This window comes from Artibeus jamaicensis, unplaced genomic scaffold (assembly GCF_021234435.1).
Source record: "Artibeus jamaicensis isolate MK-2021 breed Jamaican fruit bat unplaced genomic scaffold, CSHL_Jam_final scaffold_537, whole genome shotgun sequence".
Lineage (NCBI taxonomy): Eukaryota > Metazoa > Chordata > Mammalia > Chiroptera > Phyllostomidae > Artibeus > Artibeus jamaicensis.
This window is the reverse complement of record NW_026522047.1, coordinates 15,093,162-15,105,080: the sequence shown is the minus strand read 5'-3', so window position 1 is coordinate 15,105,080 and position 11,919 is coordinate 15,093,162. Positions and strand designations below refer to the sequence as shown.

The following is an 11,919-nucleotide window of genomic DNA, read 5'->3' as shown; positions in this document are numbered from 1 at the left end:
CTGTCCATGCCAATGAGGCTTTTTTTGGCTTGTTTATTTGCCTGTTGCTTTCTGTTTCATATCCCATATATGAGTGGCATCATATGGTTCTTAAATTTCTCTGTCTGATTTATGTAGCTCGGCACAATATTCTCCAGGTCCATCCATGCGGTTACAAATGGCAGTATTTCATCTTATGACTGAGTTGTATTCTATTGTCTATTCAGTTTTCATTGGTCATTTTCCTTTGGGGGAACTTGAAGAGCTGTAGTGGTCAAAGGAATAAAATAGCAACTAGGAAAACTATTAGTGAATGATTACCCAGCAGGGGGAACTAGGAGGTCTCCAGTTCTGGTTGGCAGGGGTGCAAAGGGGATGAGCAGATGCCTGCAGTGGGCACCTCTGGTCCAGGAGATCACAGTCTTCGAGGACAGAAGCGGGCGGCGGCGTGAGCCAATACTGAGCACGGACATCGGGTTTTAGTAGAGGAAATGTCTCCTCGTGTAGGCAGGGACGTGTTTAAAAGTGAGATCTTTCCTTGTTTCTATTTTAAGTGATTGCTTTGACAGGTCTTGGAAGCACGAAATGATTCTCTCTCCTGCAGATTCAGTAACTGTCCCGAAATGTCTGATTATGTCACCTTTTCAGTGGAGACAACTTTGTGATGTGCTTCCATGGCGACCTGCCGAGTCAGGGAGGGCAGCAGCCAGTGACGGGACTATTAGGGTCCCTACATGGCACCACTAATTAATCATTGGTCGTCCGTTGCTGGTGAGGAAATTACGGATGTTATCACTTAGCCCCTCGTTTGCTCTTGGCACTTGCAGAGTGCTTAAAAGTCGGTTTGTGCCCACGAGGAAATGACCATTCCTGCTCCTCCTAGCGGGAAGCACAGAGGCAGCCCCAAGAGCACTTGGGTCTGCTCTGTGACCGAGTCAGGGGCCTCCTGGGCTGTTGCTTTCAATCCCAGTGAGTCAGGGATCGACTATGCAGGAGGCATTTTCCATGTGTTGTCGTATTCTCCTGAGATTAAAGCCAGTAAACAGCAAATTAATTCCATGGTAAAACTGCCCCCTCAAAAAAAAAAAAAGACAACCTTTTAATATAGTACTTTTTGCTTAGAAGGCATATATATAACAAGCAGACTGGAAAATGTTAAATGTGCTCTTGGACTTGTAGGAGAAAAAGCCACCTGCTATAAATTAGTCTCCTGCATTTGTGGTGAGGAACATTACAAGGTCCCTTCGGCCAGAGCCTACCTAGGTGTGGACCTTCCAGAAAGAAGAGTATTTCTGCAGTATTATATTGGTAGATTGTGGTTATGTTTTACCTAACTCTGTAATAAGAATCTAATATTTGCACTGTTATAGATAGATGGTAGATAGATAGATAGATAGATAGATAAATAATTGGATAGATAAAGAGATGGAGACAGATGATAGAGAGAGACATAGATACACATGTACATAGATAGAAGATAAATAGGCATTTGTACTTCTGACAATGTCACTAAGATTTACTACAGCTTGCCTTCACCTTCAAGCTGGACAGAAGGGTGTGTTTGTGAGGATGATATTGAGGATAACAGGAATGACAATAGCTGACATTTATCCAGGCCTCATTTTGCACCAGGTACCGTGCTAAGTTTTTTTAATGCGCCATCATACTTAATCCTTTGAACAATGCTCTTGTCCCTGTGTGGATGGTGAGATCGTAGTGGAAAGAGAGAGAGTATTTGCTCAAGTCTGTGTAGCTGGTGGAGGCGGGATTGGGGGTGGGAACAAGGCAAACAGCACTTCAGGGCCTTTCTCTTTACTTTGTGCATCTGAAAACCCAAGGGGACCTTCCGGTCACCCAGCCGGCCTCCCTCGGCCCTTTACCCAGCTTCCTCCCACCACCCGCCCCTGGCCAGTTCACATGTTAGACCAAGCCCCCTCCAAAGTGACCGACCGGTGTATGGTAATGGACTTCTTTGTGGTGTTTTTTCCCTGATTCTCAGAATTGTTCAAACATGAGTTAGAACCCTTATTTCCCACCATTTTTTTCAGCCAGACCACAGCATGGCCGATTGGGTGTTTAACACTAATTCAGGTTGCTCTGCGGCCTCTTTGAAATAGTTATGGTTGTTCCATGTCCGACGTGGGCAGTGAGGTGGTGTGCAGACGGATTTCTTTGCGTAGCCATAGTTCAGTCACACACATGAAAGCGAGCAGCTCTGACCAGCCCCCTGCCCCTTCCTCGCCACCTCTGAGGCTCGTCCTCCCCTGAGCACTGGGGTCTGGATCAGTGTGACTCATGACCACGTTTCCCCGCTAGGGAGAAAGGTTCCAGAGACACTACCACGGTGCGTGTATTTCTTCATTTTCAAGTGATGTAACAGCAATCATAACCGTTGTTGAGTGCTTGGTCAGTGCTAGGCTCTTGGTCAGTATAACTATGAAGTGATATAGTTCATAGCAGCTCTATGAAGTAGATATTATTATTATTATTAACACTATTTAAAGGTAAGCAAATTGAGACATTAAATGTTAAATGCTTTGCCCTGGGCTAGTTAACTAGCAGATGATGGAACCAAGCTGGAAGCCCAGTGGTCTGACCTCTGAGTCCACACTGTTATGGACTGAGTATCACAGCTGCCTCTACACATGTTGCTCTTCTAATCTATTATATTCTCTATGGGATCCGTGAATACTAGAAACTGTAAAAGAATGAGATACCCCTTGGTAGTAATCGACTGAACAAGTGAATAAAATATCTCCCTGGCCTTAGCAGTGTAGGGATTTCAGGCACCCGATGAGCCCATAGAAGAAATAACACAGGACAAGGACTCGCACTCACATTCAAAGAGAAACACACCTTCAAATCGAATGCATGTTTCCTGCCTAATGTGCAGCAGGAAGTTCAATGAGTCACCAAGGTCCCTGTATAATTGACGATAAAAATTTTGCAAGTCCAAAATAACCCTCTTTTCTGCTCAGTAAATCTTTGGTCTTCCAGATCAGCTTTGACTTCGCTTGGTCACTGGCTTTAGGGTCCTCAGGTGTCACTAAACAATGGGAAACACGAGCACATGTGACATGATCTATTTGCTGTTTGAAACAGTGACGAGCATGGTTTGTCCAAGTGTGGCCACTGGTTTGGTCAACACCTGGTCAAACACTTCCTGTCTAGGGGGGGTTGCAGGGGCTGCAGCTGTTGAGAGGGGGCCCTGTCAGCTATGGGGTTTGCTTAGAAGTAACTTTTGCATGGCACTTTTCATAACACTGAACAATGATGCATTTTCTGCCTCAAAACCTGAAGGAGCTGGTGGAGATCAACCCCCCACCCTTTGACAACTAAGTATGATTAAAATTCTGAATACTGATGACATATACCATAGGAAACAATTTTTATTTTCAACGTGTATCAGTATGGCCTGTTTAAGATTTGCCATAATTGTAGCTGCCTCTAACCCCAATTACAAATGCCCGTTTTTTTACTCACACAGAAAATACACAATCTGGTAATTTACAATCCTTTATAGTTCAAAGTGTCGTTCTGCAAAAATGGATCTCTTTTAAGCTCAGGAGGGTACAGGAGATAGATATTTAAGTAAGATGCACAGGGGACAATGGAATTTATGAGCTGAAGGAACAGGACGACACAGACTGGGGTTTTGTTAAACTAATCTTATGGCTGGCGAGGATGGCATGTCAGGTATTCCATTCATTTTAAATACCAAGCCATCTCCATAAACTACTTTTATAATGGGAGCACATCATATAGGTGCAGTACCAGTACAGGGTGTGCTCAGATATGCCAGACACGTTCTTTTGCTTCACTACATACTGTTTTCATTTCATTTGCCAGAGATGTACTTATCAGATTAATTTTTATGGGCTGGTTCATATTTTAGTTTTATTCTTGGAGTCTCGTTTATTGGTGCTTTTGTGCTCATTTGATTCTTCATTGTACACACAGATTCAACCCATGCGAATATCATCAGAGTGCCTCTCCCTTCCTTCTTGCACCAAAAGCAAAAGGAATCTCCTTTTGTAATAGTGTTTGTCAAGGAGAAACATTTGTCAATGCAAAAAAAAAATACACAGGATGTATTTGGGACTATTTAGCATAAAATGTCCTTCTGAAACAGGCTCATTGTGTAAGATAATGTGTTCTGCTGCAGAATGTGTAAGGTTGAGTTTCTTTGCTGTGTGAACACTATGCTATTTTCTCTCCTCCCCTCACCCCCCACCCTGTTTAACAGCAGACAGACCCAGGGAGCACTGAGTGAATCTGATGATCCTGAAACAGGCTGTCTCTCTGATAACAAGCCAACTTCTCGACACTTCTATCCTGTCGCCTTGCTGCTTGTCAGCTCACACCTGCTGGTTGTGTGGCTTATTTTAAGTCTTGCGTTACTCTTAGCCAAATACCAATAAGTTTCATGTTGTATTCCTTTCTTTTCTACAAAGGACAACGGACTTTAAATTATGGGGACAACGCTGTAACATTTCTACATTTTAAGATTCAGAGAATTTAAAACTAACAGATGTGGGCATTGTGTCTTCTTTGTTTTTTCCTAAAATCTACAAAAAGAAGTACTATGCATTCAGTGAATTATTTTGCTCTTTTGTCCATGGAGAATTGTTTCCCACTGTTCCCTAGCTCAAGAAGAATTTTTAAATTACTATCTTTGGAATAAGACAAAGAACAGAATCCTGAAAGCTTGAAGGTCTGCACCTCCTGTTCCTCTTCCCACTGAATTTATTAAAGGAATTAAGACTGAATTTGCACAACACACTGAAACTCTGAGACACATCCTAGAGATGGGGGAGGTTCCAGACTTTATTGCCACTGTGCTCAAACCACTGTCGCCATCAGCTGATAGAACATTCTGTTTGATTTCTTAACCTGTAGTCTTGTTATTTCTTTGCTGCCATTAACCCGTTTCTGTCGAGTAGCTCTGTGGAGAGAATGGCTATTTCTGTTTTGTAATTAAATTAACCTGTTTGTAACGGTTGTTTGGGTTGATTTGGCTTTCAGAGTACTTTTCTATTCTTTTCAACAAGGTCTCATTTGTGTCTTGATGCTCCCTTTCCCCCCTGTGACTTTTGTACCGTCTGTGCACAAGCACTTCCTTTATAAAGTGGACGCTCGGACCAGGCTGTTCCGGAAGCCATTTTTCTCATCGTTGCACAGCTAAAATAATGAACTAAAATAGAGATTGAACTTTCCTTTAAAAATCTATAGGGCCAGACTTAATAAATTAAATGCCTTATTCCTAGAACCTGTATCCTTAGGGCTACATATAGATTTTAATGTGTTTTAAAGAAATTAATTTGTGGAAGAGTTATAAAAAGGCAAATATATTTATGAGATTAAAGTGAAGCTGTATTGTGGAGCAAATTATATTTGAAGAGTTTATTAAACCTTAAAGATCTGTTAAGAGCAAAGAGACTTTAATCATCTCTTTCAGAGGGGCAATAATGGTATTGGGCCTGGCCTAGGATTTAATTTTGTAAGATGTATCATCATTTGTGGAAAAAATGTAGAGTTGAATCTTTGTTATTTTTACTTGGACTGTTGCTGCAACTCTGCATTGAACAAATAAAGGATATTTATTTATTCTGTTTCATGAAGTTGTACTTTTTCCCCTTTTACCAGAGAAGGATGCCGCATAGAGAATGTACTGAAGAATATCAAATGCAGAAAGTATGCTTTCAACATGCTACAGCTGATGGCTTTCCCCAAGTACTACAGACCTCCAGAGGGGACTTACGGGAAGGCCGACACCTAAGGCTGCCACCGTGTAAATGAACAGGGACACAAATACGCATCTGTTGGATAATCTCTACCTTTTTTTTTATTGTCTTGAATTTGTGGAGGGACATGACCAGGGATATTTGCCCAAGTATAAGAGTTACTTGAACCGGTTATCAGCACATTTCTCTGAGAGAAATCCATTTTTTAAAAAATCTTACATAATATTGTCCTTTCTAGTTCTGAGCTTCTGTGTATTGACTCTTGCTGGTGGAGATCAGCTTGGAATGTGTAGCTTTCATTGATGGAGTGCGTTAATGGAAGACGTTCTGAGGAAACAGGTCCACAGGGGACTCGAGGCCATGCAGATAGCACTGCTGTCCCTCCAAAGTGAAGCCAGGTGCGGGTGCAGAGAGGGGGCATGGCAATGTCATTTCACCGCTTTTCTCACACGTACTCTTAGAGCACGTTTCTGAGGTTTAACCGCAGTTTTCTAGTGAGCTGAAGTGAGGTTGCATCAGCTCAGGGTCTGGACTCCAGGACAGCCTGCGGCTGTGCCTGTAAAGACTTTGTCGTCCAGCTAAGATGCGACTACCCCTCCTGAACAGGTGGATGAACAGTGTCAGTAAAGCAGTGAAAATACTTTCCAAAAACATGCTTTCTTTTCAAAGTTCTGACCTGGGTTATATGGTCCTGTTGTAAAAGTGCCACAAGAGAAAGTTTAATAGGATAATAGGCAAAACACTGTGAGGAACAAGAAACTGCAAGGACTCGCAAAGTGAGAATCTTCATCAGCCTGAACTTGATGTAGTCGAGTTTATGACAGTCAACAGCATGTCTTTGAGACATTTTCCAAAAGTCATCTTGGTGTAGACTATAGGTGGTGTAAGTGTGCCTGGTGTAGAGTAGCATACGTGCATAAACCTTCTAAAATAGATGCAGCCATCCCTAATGACAGACCAAAACAATTATTTGTCAACCTGAATTTCCAATGTGTCCTTATTCAGGAAAATAACACTATAAACTATCCAAAATTTTAAATGAGAAGCTTCCTTAGACATTACCTAGTGTAACACCTTTATAAATGGCTACATCGAAGCCCAGGGAAGCTCTGCCCCGAGTCGCCTACCTAGATAACTTTAGAACCGCGATGACGGCCTCCTGTTACCTTCCTTCCCTGTGGCTTAGCTCTCCTCCCAACTGCCAAGCCAAATGCACATGGCAGTTATGGGCAAATGCTATTGAGTGAAACAGAAATCGGCAGTCACGACTGGAAACTTAGATGACCACACTCTGAACAAATGAATCCTGTTTTCTCCAAATTTTAAGAATTCATTGTTTTCTTTTCTCATTCGAGGGGCATGCCATTCAGAGCACAAATCTCAGTTGGAAATGCCAGAAACTGGTTACACAGACGTGTCTTAGCTATGACCACACTGAATGGAATTGTATTATGGGCTTTCAATAGCTCATGTGATAGAAGACATTTGTTGAAATCAGGATTCCAAACAGATCTCTAGGTTCGTGAGTTTTTTCGAATTAATACAAATTTTAGATAATCCTCTGGGGGGTTTAATACTAGAATTATCAATCTATTATTTTTGCTAATGACCGTAGGCGTTACATTTGAGGCAGTTGCCAAACGACCGTGTGCGCTGTGGGTCTGTCCTGGGGAAAGTGACCTCGGTGTTCTGTTTTGTACCTCATTCTCCATGTCAGGGACTAACTATAATCTCTGAATTGTTCCGTTTCATTTGAAAACGGTAGGGTTTGTGGTTACACTCACTGTGCCATTGGATCTGAGGTGGACGGTCTGGGATGAGGGGCATCTCCCCAGATAACCCTGAGCCCTCCTTCAGTAGGTCATGTGGCACCTGTGTTCCAAGAGCCTAAGTGAGTTATCACCATGTAAATACTCTTATGCGTAAGAATTTGTGTTTGCATTTGTAAAAGTGAAAACTCTTGACTCAGATGTAGAAAAATATTTAGCTAGAAAGACAATAATAAGTTTTTTTTAATTTTGGGGAGACATTTAAACATGTTTTTTTCTTTTACAATAAGTACTAATGTAGATGCCTCAAAAGGTAGCGATTCCTGAACTACAAAGGCATCTGAGTGATTGTTTATTATTAATATAGTCACCCGCATTTCCCTGCAGGGTGCCTATATTTGTGCATACTTCTAAAGGTGGATTCGAGCTGGGGTGGGAGTAAAAAACAGAAAACCGTACTTGAACAGCAATTAAATAAATAAGTAAATAAATAAATAAAGGTGGATTTCATCAAAGAAATTCACGTTTCACATAGACAAAAATATCGACTTGGCTCTTTCCTAAGAGCTATTCCAAGTATCCTTGGAAAACTACTTCATTATTTCTTAATTATTAAGGCTGTCTAAATCAAAGAGCCAAGGTTACGCAAAAAACTTTTATAACCTCCTTTGTACAGTCATGCTTTCTATCCACACATTGATTTCAAAGATGCATACCCCAGCAGGCTGATTTTAGGAGATCATGTCAAAACGGAAAATGAACCAAGAAAATGGCATTTCCAAATGAGATCATTGTTTTGCTCAAAAACATGCCCCCTGTAATATCATCAAATGTACATATCAGTGCTGTGTTCCCTACTGCCAGAGTCCTACAGAAGGCACAGTTAAAAAAGGATTTTTCACAGGGTGGCTGATCGGGAAGGCGGGAAGTATCTGAAGCAGCCCCACCCTCAGGGGACATCATTCATTTGTTTCTTGTGTGGGTTTTTTTTTACAATTTTTTAAAAGATTTTTATTTATTTATCTTTAGAGGTGAAGGGAAGGAGAGAGAGGGAGAGAAATATCAACGTATGGTTGTTGCCTCTCATATGTCCCCTGCTGGGAACTAGCCTGCAGCCCAGGCATGTGCCCTGACTGGGAATCAAACCACTATCCTTTGGTTCGCAGGCCTGCGCACAGTCCACTGAGCTACGCCAGCCAGGACTCTTGTGTGGTTTTTTTTTCTTGTAAATATTGCCATGAGTGTGACTACACTCGTCCCAAACAATCCTTTGATGGAAACCTTTGGTCAGTCCCGTTACCTGGTGAGTCAGAGCGGTCATTTGATGCAGCTGACAGATTGTACTGATGTGTCCACATGCCCATTTAGAGCACCAGACAATGCACCTGGCCTCCAGGGCTTACTCTGTAAGAGGAACACCTTTTCTTCTAAAAACTGAATCCTTAAAATTTAGTTTTCTAGCCTCTACATGGGGGGGGTACTTCCCTTTTCTCCATCAACTAAAATGGTATTTTGCATAAAATAAGACTCAAAACGGAAAAGGAAATATTTGGGTAACTGACAGCATTTTTCCCAAGCAAAATTTGATATGTGCCAAGGAGAGGTCGCACCAGTAGGCCCCGGAACTACCTAATGCTGACTCGTGAAGGTGGACCATTACATTTTAGAAGTTAGTTATCAAACACAGCCATCATTAAATATGAAATTATAAAACACAACTGAACATGTTATTGAAAACACAGGTAATAAGCAAGGCTCCCACTTCCTGATCAGTCTACTGCATTCTTCCATTGATCTCTATTCTTGAGGTTGTTTATGAATTGCATGTGCACAGCCCCAACGTTACATGATAGAATGTTGCTGCGTATCTCCTGGCTCCACACGCAGCAACATCACGTTGGTAGCTTGAAATTGACCACAGTGGGAGTATTTACACCACAGCAATATCCCAATGCTACGGATCATGGTCTGGCATTGCTGGATAGCCAGCTGTTACAGATTTCTTGGCACACAACTGGATGCCATCATCACTTTATCTCGGGAAAATAAACAATTGGAAGCCATAAAAATCATTAAAATGGTATTAAATACAATTATTCATCTTCAGGTCACCGAAATTTTGTTTTAGTTTTTAACCTCTCTGAAGACTCTAATTAGGCTATCAGCAACATTTGGTGTTTGTATTTTATTAATAATTAAGTTTCTTAATCAGAAGGATGCTTTTCAATGCATTTCTCTCTCTGAGTTTGGCCAGGGAAATCTTGGCAGTGAGGCTTCAGTGTAAGCAGTACCAACTCCAGGCTAAATTCAGGGAGATGTTGGCCTAATTAGAGTATCAGTGAAAATGTGCTTTAGTACTAATTTTGAAGTTTATAATTTTAGCATTTGCTAAAAGCAGGAAAACACAGTAGCATACTACTGTGCCCAGATTCTAATAAATACAGCTCAACCGAAACCCAAACTGTTAGTTTAAACAAATTAAACCCTGGCACTATGCTAAGTCACCACAGATGTTTAAGGTGTTTGATTTCCAAATAGTGTGGTCTATCAGTTGTTAAGTTCAGTATACAGGGTGCTCTGTGTAATCTTATAGGGAATCTATTAACTTTTATCACAGATTTAAGAAACTGGTCTGAGATAAACTGTGATCAGCAATTATGAGGGAAGCAAACAGGAAACTGAAGTCATCCTCAAGAGCTGGAGAATGACTTTCTGAAACCTGTGTCATTGACTGACAGTCATAGGGTGAATTCACATTCATTCTGTCCAGCAGCAGTCTCTAGAACCTATACCCCTCCATAGTTACGTTTCATTGCTATATAAAGCTCCAACATATTATCACTTTTGTTTCTTTGGCAGTTTTAAGTCAGAACTTTCCAAACAGATATGACCTATAGAAAAAACTGTCTTTCAGAACAGGCAAGTAAAATCAATGTTTTTGTTTTTTAAAGATTTTTATTTATTTTTATTTTTCGAGAGGAGAAGAGAGGGAGAAAGAGAGGAAGAGAAACATCCATGTGCAGTTGTCTCTCGTGTGCCCCCTGCTGGGGACCTGGCCCACAACCCAGGCATGTGCCCTGACTGGAATCAAACTGGTGATCCTTTGGTTCTCAGACTGGCACTCAACCCACTGGACCATACCAGCCGGGGCTAAAATTAATGTTTTAGACAAAACACTGCAAAGCAACTAGGTATAGAGTTAAGGTATGGACATTTGGATTTTTACTTTCTGAGTCACATTAGGCACACTAAGCATGGAAGAGAATGCCTGAAGCATTTCTGATGTCAAAGAAACAAATTATGCCTGCCTGTTCCTCACAAGGAGATAGGGAAAACTTGTGTGACAATAAAAACCAATAAAAAGTACATGCAATCAGTTCTCTGGAGCTTGCATTTTTATAGATGACATGAATATTTATCATTTTAAATTACCAAGAGGAAAACAAGGTTCACAATCAAGCACAGTACCCAGAGAGAGTGACTGTCAGGAACAGGGTGCCTAATACAAGTGGCAGTGCCTGATAAACCAACCGTATCTTGCTGGTCTTTGAGTAAACGGGGTTAAGAAGACACTGCATGCTCATACTTACAGTCTGAATGCATTCACAACCATCCCGAAAGGGTCTAAATACTTCCGGAGGACACAGTCCAACAGTCCATCTTCAATGATGACTTGGTGCCGTGTTGTTAACTAGTAAGTAATGTGGACTCGGATTTTGGCAAGACTGCTGCAGGATCTGTTCGGTTCCGCAATGCTTTCACACCACTGTCAGTACTTAAAAATATTTCATGTTACAGAACTTTCAGATGTTTAAAAGGCAAACTCCACGTGTCTATAACTGTATAAGACACCCGCTTCACTGCACAGGTGCAATTCATTGCACGCATACACTTTTCATGTGAATATTTTATTATTTTATTTAATCTAACATCTAATTTTGAGATTCTTGTGGTACTTATCTGAAATGTTGGCACTTGTTTTCTTTTTATGTTACATATATATTCTAGATGAACTGATAATGTGTGTATTCCTAGGAAATGAGGCACAAGTAGGTTAGATCATTTTATAATGCTCATTTGGAGAAGTATCATTTCGTTTTATCGTTCTGTGGAAACCATATTCATTGTACACTGTGTGTATATTTTTGTTTAAATAAATGTGATTTTTATTTTTTATGTTTCTGTCTTTTTCTCCCTAATATGCTTTTTTTCATTTTCATAAATATAGCAATGTCCAAAAATTAATGAAAATATTAGAAGAGTGGAGTGTACAATATTTCAAAGAGAATAAACTACTTTTATACTGGACCATGATTACAGTGCAAACTTTGCATTGATACAAGGTTAGCCTCATAGTCATTAGCAGAATGCACTTTTGGGGCTTGCTATTCTGGGGGACCAAGACCAACCACAATTTTTAAGAAGTT

General features: G+C 40.9%; 1 protein-coding gene across 4 annotated transcripts in view; it reads left to right on the top strand.

Annotated features, from left to right (window-relative positions):
• Positions 1–11,668, top strand: part of INPP4B (inositol polyphosphate-4-phosphatase type II B) — a 515,731-nt gene extending 504,063 nt beyond the window's left edge. For 3 of the 4 annotated variants that reach the window (XM_053658182.1, XM_053658183.1, XM_053658185.1), the window contains one exon: positions 4,226–5,593. In XM_053658182.1, coding sequence (XP_053514157.1) covers positions 4,226–4,400 — 175 coding nt within the window. In that variant the 3' untranslated portion in view covers positions 4,401–5,593. Of the gene's footprint in view, positions 1–4,225; positions 5,594–5,625 lie in introns of those variants that run through there. The other variant, XM_037126042.2, reaches the window with a different exon arrangement.
• The last annotated feature ends 251 nt before the right edge of the window (positions 11,669–11,919 follow it).